The following is a 20371-nucleotide window of genomic DNA, read 5'->3' on the forward strand; positions in this document are numbered from 1 at the left end:
TCAACCAAGTCACCATAGCCAAGTCACTGCATCATTCCAGGCCCCCTGAGTAGAATGTTTCTGATATGAACTATCATAGGCTAGGGCTGTCAGTTGCTAATTTCTTGTTAATTTTCTCCCAGTTCTTCTTCTTCCTTTTTCCCACCTCCATCCCACTTGTTTTTCTTCTTCCTTCCTTGCATTGTTATTTAAAGTTTTTACATACAAACACACAAGGTGAATACCACTTATTGTAATCACAGATAATGTTATCACTTCTATGAAGTCCTGACAAACATAAAAATACCTAGAAAAAACATTTATGTCATGGCTTTTCTACTTAATCGCAGTATAAGCATATGCAGTGGAGGTGATTAGGTAACATCCTGATTTGTTCTTGAATTCCAACAAGTTGTGTGGCTAGTTACTAATTTTGCTTCTTACAGTTCATATGGTTGTCAGTTCTTACTCCATGAAAGAAAGTACTGTATCTTTATTCTTACCAATCAGGATGTTTTACAGTACAGCATCAACCTTTTCTAATTCCTGATTTTAATAATTTATTTGTTTGTTTTTAATGGATTTCCAGAAACATTATGAGTTTCATTTTTATTAATGACTTTCTCAAAGAAATAGTGGAGTCAAAATAAAGTAATTTACAATGCTTGATTTTAATATTTTCTTTCTAACCAGTTCCACCTTTTTATATACACATTTCTGTTCTACATCAGTAAACAATGCTGAATAGCTACATCAGTTATCATTAACAATTGGTTATTGTTATCACTTTGGTTGAGTCCTGAAGTGATCACAATAAACAGCATCTGCTGTGTGTGTGTGTGTGTGTGTGTGTGTGTGTGTGTGTGTGTGTGTGTGTGTGTGTGTGTGTGTGTGTGACACAGAGAGAGAGAGAGAGAGAGAGCGCACGCGTGCATGCACGTGTGAGTATATTGATTATTGCTGGGTAGCAGTTCATCAGGTGGCACCCTTGCAATCAATATAATCAGGGGCAAACTCGAAGTTACCCTCTTTTCTTACCAGCTGCCACATGCAGTGACTTCCGGAGTCTGATAAGCACTATTTTATTGAATTATCTGATGCATTCCTGTAGAGTTTTGGTTTCCACTCCGGTTTGCTATAAATACCAATCATATGTTAAAAGTAAAAAAACATTAATATTCAGTCTCAAAATATTATCATAAAATTTATATTTTTGGCCATACTAAATATGAAATTAAAATTAGTAAAACTGTTATTGGGACAACAGTAACGGGTTTGTAGGAGCTATTTAATTTGTTTGGCTATCTATCCGTTCAAAGCTCCTGGTGAGTAGCGGAGGGATGGCCATGTGGATGAATGAATTTTTCTTATTTTTTCTCTTTTTTTTATTTTATTAATTCTATTTAGTTTAGATTTAAGAGTCTAGATTAGTAAATACACTGAAAGGACAGAATTCACGGATACCTGGTTCCTGGACAACATAACACTGTCACCCCTCTTGCTAGTGGACAAACCCACTGCTTGGCAGGTATATAGGTACACTGCATTCACGTAGATGGCAATTCAATGTCGGTATGGATAAATGACATGAGTCAACCGACTCTGAAAGAGGGATAATAGTGAAGCCTGACGCATGGGTCACTCTATTGCAGAGGTGGCACAGAAATTGCACTATCTCCGTTTGACAGTATCGAGAGTGTATTGGGAATATGCCATTTCTGAAATAGCATCTTGTAGATAGCACTGTGGGCAGAGAAAGGTGGTGGATGAACATGGCTGTCGACTGCTGCTGTCCCGCATTGTTCCAGCCAACCGGAGAGTAACAAGAAAACGTCTAACCAAGATTAGCCGCAATGCATTATGGGAACCGCTTACCCACCAGAGTCCCATTGCTAACACCATGATATCGGACTCTATGCCTCAAACTGGCGAAAAAACATTGGCACAGGACCTTGGATAATTGGTCCAATGTGTCTCGTTTCCAGTTATTTTGAGCAGACGGCAGGGTGCGTATCTGGCAGAAACCATATGAAGCTATGCACCCATCATGTCGACAAGGAACTGTTCAGGTAGATGGATGGTCAATAATATTGGGACCTTTGGTACGTCTAGATGCATCTCTGAACAATCCAGGTTACGTGCCCATCCTTGCAGCTATCTAAATCCCTTTGTGGTCATCGTGCACCTATAGGGCAATGGACTCTTCCAGTAGGACAATGCGCTTCCCCACAGAACCATGGTGACTAGAACATGGTTCAAAGAGCACTCCACAGATTTTACCACAATGGACTCCCCCATTCACCAGCCATGAACTATGTGGAGCATCTTTGGGATGCTGTGGAAAGATCCGTTCGAGCTTTGGATCATCCACCAAGGACTGCAACAGAATTAAGGACAGCAGTGCAGCAAGCATGGATGGAAATACCCGTGGAACGCTTTTGTGAACTAGTGGACTCAATGCCTCACTATGTGATTGTCCTTATCCAGTCGAAAGGTGGGCCTACTCATTACTAGGTAGGTATTCCATGATTTCTGTCCACAAATAATAGTAGTCATTTTTATATTTACAAGAGTTTGAAAATTAGCATAGGAGGGCATGGGCTATTTAAGAACTTAGAGAGCAATGTGGGCAGCTTGCATAAGATGAAATTGAAGTATCCTCTTGAGTTCATATCCAGAGGTTAGTAGTTAGTACTAGCAGAAAATGATAAAAGGAAACAAGCTTATATACCATTAAAAAAAAAAAAAAAAAAAAAAATACACCAACCCTACTTAACATAAATAAATTTTCTGTTTATACTCCGGGACGACCAAACGGTCAGAGGAGTTTACAAGATACAGTCAGTCCTCATATAGCATGATAGTTGTGTTCCTAGAAACCCTCATGCAATATAAACAATAGGCCCTATGGGAAAAATAGGGTTAGGTGACGACCACCCAAGATTGACACACATTGGTAACCAAAACATTACCAAACACAATAAATAAAATACTTACGTATTTTATAACGATTAAAATACGTAATAAAAAATATTATGTTTTATAATATTTTATTGTTATTATATTATATTTTATTATAATATAATAAATAATAAAAAATATAATAATACAAAAATACGTAAGTATTTTTTACGAATAAAATACTTATGTATTTTATTACAACTATTACGTAATAAAATATTGCTAATGGTTTTGCTTCTATCGTAAGCAAACTTGTTTTTTGTTTGATTTTCTATCCAAACAGATGACAGCCGTTCCATCTCTTCCAATTCTTTGTGTCTTAATCTAATGGATTTTAATTACACTTTGAGTTGTTCCTGCTATGAAAGTTGCTTTTATTTTCTCTGCATTCTTTGTAATTCTTGGCGTTGCCTCATTTAGGTCTGTAGCATGTGCAATATCAAATGGTCTTTCATTTCGCTCAAAGTGTTTCACAATTTCATATTTTTTCTCTATCGACAGAGGCGGACTGGCCATAAGCCTTACCGGGGAAACCCAGGTGGCCGGTGTGATTTTGGCCATAAACCATAGTATGAGGTCACTATATATTTTCCCGGGTAAGAATTTTTGACCAAGTCCGCCTCTGTTTATTGATATTGCTTTTCTTTTTCTCTCTGAATCTCCAATGTCTTCACCAGGACACTTCCTTTTCACACCTTTTAAGTATTTTACTCATTTTTAGGGACTAAAGCACAATTACAAAACGAGGAGGCACGTTTGATACACATAAACAAAGCTGCGCACGTGTAGCAACTGAAACAACACCGTAAAGGCAGAGATACACTATTAACACCTCACATTTTACTAAAGCACATTTCTAGGGGTTACTACCATAAAACAATAAAAACAATTTCCAGTTGCGTTTCTGCTAGTGGAATCTGTTATAAACTGGTAGTAAACTCGATCTAATTGCATTTGCGATAATACCGATAGCTGAAATTGTGTGGGTTTTTACATTATTATGGTGAAATGTGTTTCCCCTTCACTGATATAAAAAACAAAATACATTTTTAGAATCTTCTCTTCATTCCTATCGTGTTGCATTCAGTTGGGGTGATTCCGCGTTCGACTGCCATTTCTTGTAAACACAAAGGCGAATCGTGCATAAGCGAATTCGGTTCGTGTTATATAAGATATCGTTCTCCTATTTATATATCGTGTATGATCGAACTCGTGTAGTGTAAACACGTGTTATACGAGGACTGACTGTACACAGATTACAAGAAACAGAAACAGCACCGTATTCAGCAGTCACGGGCTTGAATCCCGGTCACTCAAGGCACATGTACTTATGCACCCGCACGCCTGACCACTAGGCTACGACTTCTCTTCTGTAAGTCTTAAAATTTGTCTAATACATCTTTAAATTTATTCAAATTATCCACTTCCACAACATATAGAAGTTTGTTCCAACAATCATTTACTCTCTCTCTCTCTCTCTCTCAGTTTACTTAATCTCAAGTTTCTACCATTCTTCACAGGCATATTTGCAATGCTGTTTAGAAAAGAAATATATGTACAGTACAACCTCATTAATAAAAAACTAGGAAAGCTGTAAACAGTTATGGCAATTTTTCTTCTTGTTACAGTGCAGTTCTTTTATCTTCATTTATTGTAATAATAATAAGAAAATTATAATAACGAAATAGACTAGTAAAAACTAACAGAATAATCTAAACCACAAAATGATACAACTAACACTGCTCTGTAATGGTGATCAGTCTCTACTAATGTAACTCATTGTGGTAGCCTTATAGTGTATGTTTTTAATAACCCCAAACGGCTTATCAGAATTTATCGTATGTATTTTAATACAATGTATAGTTGAAATGTCCTTGTTGACATTACTTGTCCACCAAAGCTCACATGCCTAGGGATATGATTGTAACTCTATCCCTGACTGTTGCATTATTTAAGCTGCATTTTTAAACTGCTAACAAATTATCTTTTTGCCCATTAAGTACACAGAAGGAATTAGAGGGAAGTGGGGAGTGGAAACACTAAATTAGAGCATCTCTCCCACTAAACATTTAGATTTTATTTAGAATTCGTTGGCACAAATGAGATGGAAATAGCAAAGCTCACACTTTCCAGATGAAGAATTATGTTATTAGGTGAAAGTCAACTCTTGAGCAATATATAAACCTTGCTCCAGAAGTAAGCTATCAAAATAATACAGGTATTTCAAAAATTTTTGAGGTTATCCCCCAAACAAAAAATTAAACTGCACATAAGAATGAAGCAATTGCTCAGACAGATTGGAATAAAATAAATATTAGAAATAGGATAAATGGATGTAACTCTTAGCATCACAAAAGTTGTATTCATATAGACCTGTGGACAGTTCACAGATCTCATAAGCAGTTAGAGGCCTGCATGCCATAGTCATTGTATTATCTGCATACAGATAATACAATAACTGTTTCACATAGAAAAAGTGGCCTTCAAAATTAAAAATTGAATTCTCACTGATAGTATATTAAAAGAATATTTTTTTAAAATTAAAAGCAATTCAGCAGCAATGAAAAATACCTGTCCTTGGTAAAGCCCAGCATCCTGAATTGTACTTTCCTTATTACTGAGCTGTTCATATGTATTTGTACTATATCTGTTCCAAAGGCGGGTTTCTTTATTTTCTGGTATGTTGAATATCTTCCTCATTTCCTTTTCAATATGCTCTATGAAAAAAAGATTTAAGAAAAATTTTTAAAATATATATTTTAAATAATTAAGGAAATGCTCAATATTAACACCAATGAAATGATTCGAGATCAGCCAAATAATAATAATAATTTACCTACTTCATTCATTCATTTCTTCTAATATTTTGTCCTCCTTCAAATCATTCTAATCACCCACTCCACAATACTAAGTGGAAGTTTATTCCAATAATCAATTATTTCTCTGGCTACTGCAACAAATTTCAAGACAATGTATTCTGCAGCTATCCTTTTTTAATTTAAAGTTGTGTCCCCTCATGTGTGCCATCTGAGAAAGAGTAAAGTCATTAAATTAAATGTCACTGTCATTTAATTTAACTTGCCTTCTAATATTTTGTTCAATACTTCTTGAAATCTATTCAAATCACCCACTCTATAACACTAAGTGGAAATTTATTCCAATAATCAATTACTCTCCACAGCTGTCGAAGGCAATTTCAGCATCCTGCAACTATCCTTTTTCCAATTTAAATTAATGTCTTTTTGTGTGTACCAAAGTTTGCAGAGAAAGAGTAAAGGTGCCATCAGTATTTAGTTTACCCCTTTTGAAGCTTTAATCACTTCGATTATGTCACCATGCAGACATTGGTTTTCAGACACTGCAATTTACAAAACTGCAGTCTTTCCTGATAGGAATAACGTTCTGTGATCCAACCACCCACTAATCTTGTTGCTATTCTCTACACCCTTACCAACAGATCTAAAAGATCTAAAATAGAAGTTTCCAGACTTGTACACAGTATTCAAGATATGGGATAATCAGTGCCTTAATAGGATAATTATCACTTTGTTCCTGCTGGAAAAATTACTGAATATCACTGAAAGAACCCACGAGTTGTTCTAAACAGTCTACCTGCTCAGATTGCACAATATCCCCTAAGTTGTTTTTCTTATCAGTTACCTTGAATTTGATTCTCAGAATAAAATACCATTTGGTGGTACCCAATAAGGTATGTTATTCTAAGATTATTGCCACCTAGTTATCTAACCTTGAAGTAGAATACCACAATTAATGTCATTAACCATCTTGTCAACAACTGGTACCATCAGCAAACTTAGATATCAAATTTTAAATATCTATATTAATATCATTAATAAATATTAAAAACAGCAAATAGATCAAGCCCTGTGACACTCCATAACATTAGTCCATGAAAAGCAGTGACCATTTATAATATACATCAATAACAACAAAAAAAAAAAAAAAAATATATATATATATATATATATATATATTAAGAGAAAAAATAATTTTAAAAAACTGATAACAGAAGTCCTATAAATTTTGGTTTATTTATATATATATATAAATTTATAAAGGACAAACATTTATTCTATTATATATATGGCAGTATTCTATTTTCAGTTCACCAAATGATTAGAAATTAAAGCAAAAAGACACTTTCATGTAGAGTAATACCTAAACTTTTCTTGACAAAATTATCAAGCTTTTTTTGGCTGATGCTGCATAAGCTTTCTTTCTTGCATCAAATGCCTCTACTAATGCTAACTCTAAAAGGAAGGGGATAAATCAGATTGGTCCACTTGATATGAATAGTTTGACTGTAGATGATCATTCTCAGATAGCTGCCGAACTAAATGAGTATTTTGCATCTACATTCACACATGGAGTTATTCAAGAAAGAGGGGGCCAGATGTTCATCAAACTCTAATAGGGAGTTAAATGATTTTGCAATAAATAAGAGCAAAGTGGAGGTCAAATCATTGAAGTAAAACATAGAAAGGCACCTGGGGTAGTGGGATCTATCCAGTTATATTAAAGGAGGTGGCAAAGGAAGTAAGGAACCTCTTAGCCATAATTATGAGGGCATCCTTGGACTCGGGGGAAGTCCCCACGGCCTGGAGATGTGAAAATGTATCTCCAATTCACAAAGGGTGACACGAATAATTACAGACCTAGTAGTTTGACTTCTGTTCCAGGGAAAATAATGGAGTCACTGGTTAAAGAAGCATTGCAGGATTATCTAGACAACACAGCAGTAATAATTCAGACACAGCATGGGTTTGTCAAGGGGAAGTCTTGTCTGACCAATTTGATTGGATACTATAATGTGGTCACAAAGGAACTGGATGCAAGAAGTAATTTTGATATCGTATACTTGGATTTCAGGAAAGCTTTTGATACTGATGTACATGGAAGACTACTGTACAAATTGGAGCGTTATGCCATTAAGGGCAAGGTGCTACAATGGATAAAGGGATGGTTGAGTGGGAGAAGACAGAGTGGTAATCAATGGGTACTGCTCTACGTGGACTAATGTTATTAGTGGTGTCCCTCAGGGTTCGGTGTTGGGCCCATTGTTGTTTTGTATATTTATCAATCATATTGATGAAGATATATCAAGCATAATGTCAAAGTTTGCAGATGATACAAAGGTTGGCAGAGTTTTTAATAATAGCAATGACAGTATGCTGCTGCAACAGGATCTAGAAAAGTTGGGCAGATGGGCTGAGAAGTGGCAACTGAAGTTTAACATAACAAAAAGTACTGCATATGGGTAGCAGTAACCCCAGAGAAACGTACCAACTATGTGGTGTTACACGCAGGGTAGCGGAGAATGAAAGAGACCGGGTGAAATTGTGCAGTCGGGTATGAAGTTTTCTGAGAAGTGCAGACAGGCTGCCAGAGTAGATCATGGGGGTCTTGTCAATGATATACAGGAATTTTGCGAGCAGGGATAAGGAGATAATTATTCCCTTGTATAAGGCAATGGTCGGCCACACTTTGAGTACTGCATACAGGTCTGGAAGCCTCATTTTAGAAAGGGTGTAGAGTTGCTAGAACGAGTACAGAGAAGGACAACAAGGCTGGTGAAGGGAACAAAGGGGTGCTCTTGTGAAGAAAGGCTTAGTTCAGCAAATTGCAGCTTCTGGAGACTAGGCGATCTGATTGAGGTGTATAAGGCCTTGAATGGATTGAGCAGGCTCAGTGCTGATGGAATTCTTCCTCTTGCTCAGATTACAAACCTGAGGAAAGACAGGTGTAGAATAGATGTGTGGAAATTTGCCTTTAGCCAGCAAGTACCTGATTGCTGGAACAAACTTCCATCTGTTGTTGTGGAAGTTGATAGCTTAAATAAATTCAAGGCAGAACTAGACAAATATTTGGAATGAATGGATCAGTGAAATTGAAAAATTATTTATTTATTTTTATTTTATTTTATTTTTTTTTTTTTGGCTGATGCTATATAAGCTTGCTTTCTTGCATCATGTGCCTCTACTAATGCTAAACACAATATCGGCAATCTTCAAATTGACTGAACAAATAACATTAAACAAACTAGTTAATGTATGCAATGAATTCCATTTCAGGCACATTATCAAATAGCAAATATTCATGATTTATAGTAAGAAAAAGAAAAGAAAAAGAAAAAAAAAAAGCAAAAACTTATGGGCAAATGAAGAATTTGTTTCTGCATATCTAGCGCACTACCCATTCATTCTTCCAATCAGTGCATGGCAACAAGCACAATATCCACTGCTTCAGCCCCAATATGGTATTTGAATAGCCTATGAAAACAGGTTAGGTAACACATCTTAAAAAAAGACTTAAGATAGGTTTAAAGCGTAATACAGTCAATCCTCGTATAACACGTGTTTACACTACATGAATTCGATCATACACGATTTATAAATAGGGGAACGATATCGTATATAACACAAACTGAATTCGCTTATGCATGATTCGCCTTTGTGTTTACAAGAAATGGCAGTCGAACACGGAATCACCCCAACTGAACGCAACACGATAGGAATTAAGAGAAGATTCTGAAAATGTATTTATGTTTTTTATATCAGTGAAGGGGAAACACATTTCACCATAATAACGTAAAAACCCACACAATTCCAGCTATCAGTATTATCGCAAATGCAATTAGATCGAGTTTACTACCAGTTTATAACAGATTCCACTAGCAGGAACGCAACTGGAAGTTTTTATTGTTTTATGGTAGTAACCCCCAGAAATGTGCTTTAATAAATTGTGAGCTAGTGAGGTATTCATAGTGTGTCTCTGCCTTTACGGTGTAGTTTATTCAGTTGCTACACACACGCAGCTTCGTTTATGTATATCAAGCGTGCCTCCGCATTTTGTAATTGTGCTTTTTTCCCTAAAAATGAGTAAAATACTTAAAAGGTGCGACAAGGAAGCGTCCTGGTGAAGACACTACAGATTCAGAGAGAAAAAGAAAAGCAATATCGATAAACAGAAGTGGACTGGGTCAAAAATTCTTACCCAGGAAAATTTGTAGTGGCCTCATAGCGTTTATGGCCAAAATCACACCGGCCTCCGGCCCACCGGGGTTTCCCCGGTAAGGCTTGTGGCCAGTCCGCCTCTGTTGATAAGAGAAAAAATATGAAATTGTGCAACGCTTTGAGCGAAATGAAAGACCAGGTGATATTGCACGTGCTACAGCCCTAAATGAGGCAACGCCAAGAATTACAAAGAAAGCAGAGAAAATAAAAACAACTTTCATAGCAGGTACAACTCAAAGTGTAATTAAAATCCAATAGATTAAGGCACAAAGAATTGGAAGAGATGGAACGGCTGTCATCTGTTTCGATAGAAAATCAAACAAAAAACAAGTTTGCTTACGATAGAAGCAAAAGCATTAGCAATATTTTATTACGTAATAGTCGTAATAAAATACTTACGTATTTTATTACGATAATTTATTGTGTTTGGTAATGTTTTGGTTACAAATGTGTGTTCAATTTTGGGTGGTCGGCACCTAACCCCATTTTTCCCATAGGGCCTGTTGTTTATATTGCACGATTTTGCATTGCATGAGTGTTTCTAGGAACATAACTATCGTGCTATATGAGGACTGACTGTACAGTGCATTACATATCGAGCACATTAAATCTAATGTGTTTGATATTAGACTTGTAAAATTATAACATGCATTAGTAAAATTAATTACTAAAAAACTGTATTTTCATATAAATGGCCCCCAGTTCTAGAATCATTCCTTGTAGTGAAGGTTTCGCCCTTGTTCACTTTGCTCTCTCCTCTCGGGGAGTCTTGTGCACTGCAGTTGAGTCTTCTCTAGGATGTCTGGTTCCAAGATCTGTAGCCCACATGTTCGAAGTCTTCCCTCATAACGTGGCCATATATAAATGAAAAATATTATATTTCTGCCCTGCAATACTTGCAATTACGTTGATCTGTGCTTTATTTTGGACTGTCTTGTAGTAAACAGTTAAATTTTCCATTAATTTCCTACCAAATCATATATTATGTAGGAGAAGAAAAGAGTTTAAAGCATTTTGAGTTTCAGAGAAAAATTATTGAAATCAGCATAAAATTAGAAATCAATGAAGGGTCTTGGAAATTAGTTATATTAGAACAGTCTTGGAAATTAGGTATGTGCTTATTAGGGAACCAGGACACATACTGCTATATATGCAATTGAGACAATCATCAAGGTAGATACCATCAATATAGAAACTGCAAATAAATGGATAGATTTTTTTTTCCCAAAGTTTAATCACTCCCCAATTAGACACAATTATTCTCAATTTATAATTTTACATACATGAGGTTTTAAGCTTTGGACATAATCTGAAGGATATCACATGCCAATAACAAAATGTTGTTAAGTAAGGCCTTGGTTTCTAGAATACTATGGTTACTAGTACTAATCTAACTAGTACCACTACAGGCGCTCACATCTGGTGAGTACGGGCTTGGCACACATAGGGTCCTGAGCTGGATATCATCATTCTTCTCTTTCTTAGTGATTCCCTTCTGCTTCTGACTTTCTCTCTCTCTCTCTCTCTCTCTCTCTAAGGGTAACTCAGAAATTTTTTTTTTTGGCTGGTGCTGCAAAAGCCTGTCTTCTTTACACCATATGGGTAATGATAATAATGATGATGATAATAATAATAATAATACAGTACAAAAATCCGATCAATAATCTGAACAAGCCAGCATTTATTTTTTATTTTTTGCTGGTACCATAAAATAATTACAGTAAACACTCGTTATTGTGATCACATTTGCGAATTGAATTTTGATTCTATTAAACAGCAATTCTAGTAAGTGAAAATCAGAGAAATATTACAAACTATAAAAATGAAGATATAAAGTACAAATTTACATCTTTTTTCCCCTTACCAATTAACAAAATTAAATGATAGGTGAAAATCTGAAGAATATTAGCCACAGGTTAGCAAAATAAAAATAAATGTACGCTTATGTACATAGCTTAATTAATATACATACGGTACTAACTAAACATAATACTTTGTAATCTGCTATTCAACACTCTTTGTAATCTGATATTTCTGTTCACTGACATTTGGGATGGGGGGAGGCCCGCTTTTCCCCAAAAAATGTCAAAAGGAGGAAGCGGGGTCTTCGTGGTTGGAAAGACACAAAGTTTAGGAAAAACCAAATCTGGACCTTTGTTGTGTGAAAAGGCATTGGATTTCAACAAAAAAATTAGGCAGTCCCTCAGATTTTAAAGGCAGTGTTTTTATTTCTAAACTTATTAAACTTCCCCCCCCCCTCCAGAACGGTATTTTTGATAAGTTCAAAAATCTGAATAAATTGGAAGTCCGAACCACCCCGGGTACCAATTGGTTTGGATTATTGATGCTCTACTGAATAACAATAATAATATTACACTGAGTGGACAGAAATCATGGGATACCTACCTAGTAATGGGTAAGCCTTTTGGCCAGAAAACGGCAGTCACATGCAGAGGCATTGAGTCCACTAGTTAATGAAAGTGTTCCACAGGTATTTCCATCCATACTTGCTACACAGCTGTCCATAATTCCATCGCATTCCTGGGTGGAGGATTCAACGCTAAAACAGACCTTTCCACAGCATCCCAAAGATGCTCCACAGAGTTCATGTCTGGTGAACAGGAAGGACATTCCACAGTGGTAAAATCTGCGGAATGCTCTTCGAACCATGTTTTAGTCACCATGGCTCTGTGGGGAGGTGCATCGTCCTGCTGGAAGAGCCCATTGCCCTTTGGGTGCATGATGACTAAGAAGGGATGTAGATGGTCTGCAAGGATGTACATGTAACCTGGACTGTTCAGAGATGCATCTAAATTATTATTATTTGGCTTTTAGGAGCATTAGCAACTAAGGCCATATTGCTCCGGGGATATGTGGTCATTCCCTGACCTTTCCACATCCTCTGTATTTGGTGGTCACGGGCTCGAACCCCGGTCTAATCAAGAAGTGTGTGCTACACACTGCTGCTCCTGCCCACCTGGCTACAGAGGCGCCATGCATCTAAATGTACCAGAGATCCCAACGTGTGCCAGTTGAATACACCCTAGACCATTACCAACCATCCACCTGCCTGCCTGAACAGATCCTTGTTGACATGACGGGTGCATAGCTTCATGCGGTTCCCGCCAGATAAGCACCCTGCCATCCACTTGAAATAACTGGAAACAAGACTTATCGGACCAGGAGACCCGTCTCCAATCATCCAAGGTCCAGTGCCAATTTTGTTTCGCCCAGTTGAGGCATAGAGTCCTGTGTCCTGGTGTTAGCAATGGGACTCAGGTAGGTTGGCAGTTCCCATAACCTACTACGGTTAATGACCATCAGGCAATCATTAACCTACTACGGTTAATGATTGCCTGATGGTCTCGGTGGAGATGTTTCTGGTGCCTCTCCAGTTGGCTGAAACAATGCGAGACAGATGTTGATGGCCATGTTCATCCACCACCTTTCTCCGCCCATTGCGCTGTCCACAATGAGATGTTATTCCGGAAATGGTGTATTCACAATACACTCTTAATACTGTCAAATGGGGATAGTGCAATTTCTGCACCACCTCCGCAATAGAGTGACTCATGCATTGGGCACCCACTATCATCCTTCTTTCAAAGTTGGTTAACTCAACATTTATCCATACTGACATTGAATTACAAACTACGTGAATGCAGTGATGCCGTGTACCTATATACCTGCCAAGCGGTGGGTTCGTCCACTAGTGAGAAGGGTGACAGAGTCATGTTGCCCAGGAACCAGGTATCCCATGAATTCTGTCCTTTCAGTGTATACTATAATATAATACTAATGCTTACTACTACTAATATTAACACTAAGTGGTAGACGACTCTCATCAACTGTTGCATGCCACCACTTTGCTTTTTGGAGGTTTAAGAGGTGAAACCAATGTTTAGTTCCCAGAGAAAAATTTCCAGTATACCCCCCATCCACTTCAACCCATGCACAGTTCTACTAGTACTAACTAGTACCACTACTAATATAAAATAATACTAATAATACAATACTATAATACTAATAATAGGTGGTAGACTCTCACCAACCAGTGCAATACCACTTTGCTAATATATTGGAGGCTTGAAGTGGTAAAACCTATGTTTAGTCTCCAGAGCAAAGTTTCCGGTATCCCGTCAACATCCCCTTCAACCTATGCACAGTACTACTACTACTAATACTAATATAATATAACATTAATAATATAATACTATACTTACTAATGCTAACACTAAGTGATAAATGACTCTTTGACCAGCGCAATACCAACACTTTGCTTATTGGAGCCTTGAAGTGGTGAAACCCATGTTTGGTCCTCAGAGCAGTTTTCCACTCCCCACATCATCTCCTTCAACCATGCATGGTGCTAAGTACTATAGATTTTGATACATTTCATGTTTTGGATTTCCATAATAACAATAAAATTCATAAATCTGGTAAATTAGCAAGCGTTTTAAGCCAATAAATATATATAATTAATATGTATAATAGTTTTCTTAATATGGGCAACCCCTGTATAACACTGTTTCGTTCTAACACGACTGAGAAATTGCAGCAATCCTCACACAACATGGTGCTTATATAACATGGTTTCGCTCTAACACGGTTAGAGAATTTCAGCAAACTTCACATAATGAATAATCAAATTATTATAGTAGAGTTACCTGTAATTTAATTCATAAACCAGTATTTGCATCTGTAAATTGCGTGTGTTCTCTGGTTAATTTGCCTGTTTTGCTGTATGAAAAATCCCCAGTTTCTGGGAGAAAAACCTTGCTATCTATGCCTGAGACCGACTAACTCAGCCACGGAGTGAAAAATAACCCCATTAAAGTTCCTCGTGTCATCGACAGGATTCAAACCTGGGCCTTTTCCACCTAGTGTGGGGAGGACGGTGATGATACCTCTGTGCTACCCGTTCAGACAACCTTGCATAACAGGGTATTTTTGAATTTTTGTGTGGGGGAAACCCTATTATGTTGAATGTATTTTCAACATTTCCACTCTTTTTGAATCCCCACTGTTGACTTGCTATCAAAAAAAAGAAAAAAGGAAAAATTATTTTTTTTTCCTTCTTTTTTCATCATTTTGTCATCCAAACGTTGAAGTTATACCACCACAGCTGTACTAGGTTAATACAACTTCTTTCATTCAACCATTTGATCAAGGCAATTATATCCACCTTTAAAACTCATTACATCAGAAAATCATTACAATAGATTTTGGAAAAAATGTTAAATGCTGGTTGGAAAAATGTATGGTCAGAGTCGGTTCATTCAGGAAATATGGTCAAACTGGCAAAAAACGGTATCGGTACAATAGTAGAACTTGTTAAATTGGTAGGAGGGGAAGATTTTGATGATATGACTACTGAAGCCCTCGTAGGTTGACCGAATCGGTGTCCTCCCCACACCGCTTGGAAAAGACCTGAGTTCGAGTTCTGTTGAAGGTGGGAGGAATTTTTATGGGACTTTTTCACAACGTGGCTGAGTTAGTCAGGCACAGGCGAGGGTAGCATAGTTTTTCCTCCCCGAAACTCTGGTTTTTTTGTCTATCAAAACAAAAAATTGACCTCTGGACACACGCAATTTATTGACAATATGTGCAGAACAACATGGCCTAAGTCGCCGATGCTCCTAAAAATATAAAAAAATGATATGATTACATATGAAGACATTCAAGAATTACTGGTAGAAAAGAGGCAGAAATGACATCTGAGGTAAAACCAAATAAATTCATATGATTATAACGCAGATGAAAATTCTAAACTTCCAAATTTTACACTAAAAAGCATACATGAAGGCATAAATTTAGCTGAGCAATTAGAATCTTATTTTTTCAATGCAGATTCTTGAATGAAAAGAGCCCAAAGTTCAAAAGAGAGATTCAAAAATGTTTAGTTCTATACAATGAAATTCACAAAGATTTATCAAGCAAAAAGAAACAAAATCAGATTACTGATTTTTTAAAGAAAGCAGAAAATACACGAAATCTAGAATGGCGTATTTTTGTTAATATTTTGTTAACAAAATAGTGTATTTTTGTTAGCTTTTGGAACATGGCCCCCGTTTTTGTACTTTTCCTTAGTTCCGTATAACATGGTTTCGCACAACACAACATTTTATAGGAACCTAACTACCATATTATACGAGGGTTACCTGTATTTCAGAAAAGAAAATTTAAGAGCATATTAATATTCAGTGACAATTTTATTCATGTTTGAGAAAGACAGAGGTAAGATTTGTCTATTAAGATGAAAAATTCAAAATAAAAATTAATAAAACGAGATTAACATGAAATTTTAATTATATTACTTCATTCCTCGTGTAATAACACTGTATAGTATATCCTCATTAATGCAATATCGAATTATTCAAAATGTTATATTTTGAAATCACTGACTAAAAATATAGTCGTATATGCAATTTAGTACAGGTAATTCAAAATTTGTCTATAATGAAATTTGAAATCCGAATTGAGTTTTAACATGTAAACAGCCTGTCTAATTCAAAAAGATGAAGATAACTATAGTCAAAGATCATTATAATGAAAGTATATATATATATATATATTGGAATTATGTCTAATGACAATTAGATTTAATATTAAGTTTTTATATAGCATAAACGAGGATATTAGCTCCTACATTAATGCTATTGTACAGTGATAATTAGACATTATACGTGCATGGGTTATATATGTACTTAACTTATTTATACATTATTACTTTTTAAAATGATGGTACTAATTGGGAGCATCAGGTTTGTAGTCAACCCAACCTGCTAGTTACATATAAATCTAGCCCCAGTATGGATAGCCTTATATTTAAAAATATAACATAAAAACAAAAAAATTAATGTAAATTTAAAAAAGATTAGGGACTTTTAGAGAAAGATGGGGAAATTGGAGTAGTCTCCAATCTTCTTTAAATTTACATTAATTTTGTTAGCGTACGTAGAGGCATATGAATGCAAGAAAGCAAGCTTATGCCGCATCAGCCAAAAAAAAAAACCCACGCTGCGATTTCACCCCTCCATTCATTCCAAATACCAGTCCAGCTCAGCCTTAAATTTATTTAGGCTATCAACTTCCACAACAAAAGATGGAAGTCTGTTCCACCAATCAACTACCCGTTGGCTAAAGGCAAACTTCTGCACATCTATCCTACAACTGTCATTCCTCAATTTGAATTTATGCCCTCTCAAATCATTATTTTGAGCGAGAGGAAGAATCCCATAAGCATTGAGCATGCTCAAACCAATCAAGGCTTTATACACCTCAATCAGATCACCTCACAAGTGCTTAGTCTGCAAACACTGTAATCTGCAATACTTAAGCCTTTCTTCATAAGAGCAACCCTTCGTTCCATTCACTAATCTTGTTGACCTTCTCTGTACTCGTTCCAACAGCTCTACATCCTCCTTAAAATGGGGGCCTCCAGACCTGTATACAGTACTCAAGGTGTGGCCTGACCATCACCTTATACAAGGGGATAATCACCTTCTTATCCCTGCTAGAAAAATTCCTGTATATCATTGACAAGACACCATGAGCTACTCTTGCACACCGTCTGCACTCGTCAAAAAACTTCATATCTGCCTACACAATTACCCCCAGGTCCTTTTCATTCTCTACCACTGTCAGTGTAGTACCACAGAGTTGATATGTTACTCTGGGGTTACTGCTTCTCATATGTAGTACTTTACATTTGTCAATGTTAAACTTCATTTGCCACCTCTCAGCCATCTGCTCAACTTTTCTAGATCCTGTTGAAACAGTGTACTGTCATTAGTGTCATTGACAACCCTGCCAACTTTCATATTGTCTGCAAACTTGGACATTAAGCCTAATATACCATCATTAATATCATTTATATATACAGGAAAAAAAGCAATGGACCCAACACTGAACCCTGAGGGACTCCACTAATAACATTAGTCCACAAAGAGCAGCGTTCAGTGATTACCACTCTCTGTCTTCTCCCACTCAACCATCCGTTTATCAATAGCAGCAATTTGCCTCCAATACCACACTGCTCCAATTTGTGCAGCAGTCTTCCATGTGCAACAGTATCAAAAGCCTTTCTAAGATCCAAACATATGATATCAAAGTTATTCCCTGCATCCAGTTGCTTTGTGACTACATCATAGTATCCAATCAAATTGGTCAGACAAGACTTCCCCTTAACAAACCCATGCTGTGTCCGAGCTATAACTGAAGTCTTGTATAGATGATCCTGCAGGCTTCTTTAACCAGTGCCTCCATTAATTTCCCTTTAACAAAAGTTAAACTAACAGGTCTATACTTACTTGTGTCGCCCTTTGATCCTCCTTTGTGAATTGGGGTCACATTTGCACATCTCCAGACCATGGGTACCTCACTTGAGTCCAAAGAAGCTCTCATAATTATGGCTAAGGGTTTGCTTACTGCCTTTTCTGCCTCTTTTAATATAACTTGATAGAACCCATCCACCCCAGGTGCCTTTTTTTTTATGTTTATCTTCAACAATTTCTCCTCCACTTTCCTCTCAGTTATTACAAAATCATCTAGCTCAACTGCCAGAGTTTAATTCACCTCTGGCATTCCCCTCCCTGGATAACTCCTCATGTGTGAATGTAGATGCAAAATACTTGTTTAGTTTGTTAGCCACCTGAGCAGGATCCTCAACTGTTGAACCATCAATATCTGGTGGACCAATCTGATTCATCCCTTTCTTTCTAGAGTTTACATAGGTAAAAAACTCTTTTCTGTTTTTCTTTGCATCCTTTGCCAAGGATTTCTCATAATCTGCCTTTGCCTGCCTAATCTCCTTTGTGACTTGGTTACAGACCAACTTATATCTATCATAGGCTTTGTGTCACGTGTTAATTTATATGTATCCCATGCATTTTTCTTCTCTGCCATGTCTCATTAGTTCATCTGACATCCATTTAAGCCTAAACCTTGAACAATATTTCTTAGATGGTATGTAAAGCCTAGTGGCTTCCAAGGTAAATCTGTGAATGCTTCCCATCTTGAATTTGCTGTTGCTAACATCATCAGTTGGTCCCACCGTATAGAATTTAAATAGTCTCAAACTTCCGTAGTCACCTTTACGAAAGCAAAAACCCTTCCCTTTACCCCTGATGGTAGTTACCTCTTTGAGTAAATCCCACTTCAGCACACTGTGATCACTGCCACCTAGTGGTTCCTTTATCTGCAGATCCTTAATGAGTGAAGAATCACTACTGATAATCAGATCAAGAGTATTACTTCCTCTAATTGCCTCCCGAACATGCTGATGCAGAAAACAGTCAGCCAATAAATCCACGAAAGCCTTGCTAGTGTGTGAGTGACCAACCCACAAATTCCAGTCAAAATTCAGGAAATTAAAATCCCCCATTATAAGACTTTATGATTTACTGGCCCACTCTATTTCCCTGTACAATTTTATTAAACTCATCAGAGTCATTAGGCCTATAGCACACTTCTAATCTCAATTTTGATTTCCCAGTGTTTACGTCACACCAAACTGACTCGACACTGCCCTGTCCAGTGATGTCAACTGGCTTCACTTCCTTGGATTTTATGCGTTTCTTAACTAATAGCTATATAATATCAGTGTAAATACACCATAGTTAACCCACAGATTTGAGCTACGATTGTAGCATAGAAGGCATCGTTTTAATTGTATCTCATAATGTGGTTGCCTTCACAACAAGATAGCTACGATTGAATTACTTCAAATAAATAACGCTTCTCTAGTAGAGAAGGCTACTGTTATTTATTTTCAGCGTACCACCACCCAGACGATCGTTTCGAAGCTTTTTGGCTTCGTCATCAGTGGGCGGGTAGGTAATACAATAAGCCATCTCAGTTGCGAAGTTATATCCACATTATGAGAGATGCCAGAAGGGTGTGGTGGTAATGTATTTGGAAAATTAAATGCACTAGGCATAATCCTTATGGGTTTTGATAATTAACTATATAATATCGGTGTAAATACACCATAGTTAACCCATAGATTTGAGCTACGATTGTAGCGTAGAAGGCATCGTTTTAATTGTATCTCATAATGTGGTTGCCTTCACAACAAGATAGCTACTATTGAATTACTTCAAATAAATAACGCTTCTCTAGTAGAGAAGGCTACTGTTATTTATTTTCAGCGTACCACCACCCAGACGATCGTTTCGAAGCTTTTTGGCTTCGTCATCAGTGGGTTCGTCATTTGGCTTTGTCATCCTACCCGCCCACTGATGATGAAGCCAAAAGGCTTCGAAACGATCGTCTGGGTGGTGGTACGCTGAAAATAAATAACAGTAGCCTTCTCTACTAGAGAAGCGTTATTTATTTGAAGTAATTCAATAGTAGCTATCTTGTTGTGAAGGCAACCACATTATGAGATACAATTA

At 36.8% G+C, this 20371-nt stretch overlaps 1 protein-coding gene across 2 annotated transcripts in view; it reads right to left on the reverse strand.

The window, feature by feature from the left end:
• LOC150086864 (ubiquitin carboxyl-terminal hydrolase 4-like) overlaps positions 1 to 20371 on the reverse strand; it is a 475539-nt gene that overhangs the window by 382587 nt on the left and 72581 nt on the right. For both annotated transcript variants that reach the window (XM_090372782.1, XM_090372781.1), the window contains exon 5: positions 5512 to 5657. In XM_090372782.1, the coding sequence (XP_090228908.1) occupies positions 5512 to 5657 (146 nt within the window). The remainder of the gene's footprint in view (positions 1 to 5511; positions 5658 to 20371) is intronic.

This window comes from Mastigoproctus giganteus, chromosome 4 (genome assembly GCF_048544385.1).
Source record: "Mastigoproctus giganteus isolate SK-2022 chromosome 4, ASM4854438v1, whole genome shotgun sequence".
Classification (NCBI taxonomy): domain Eukaryota; kingdom Metazoa; phylum Arthropoda; class Arachnida; order Uropygi; family Thelyphonidae; genus Mastigoproctus; species Mastigoproctus giganteus.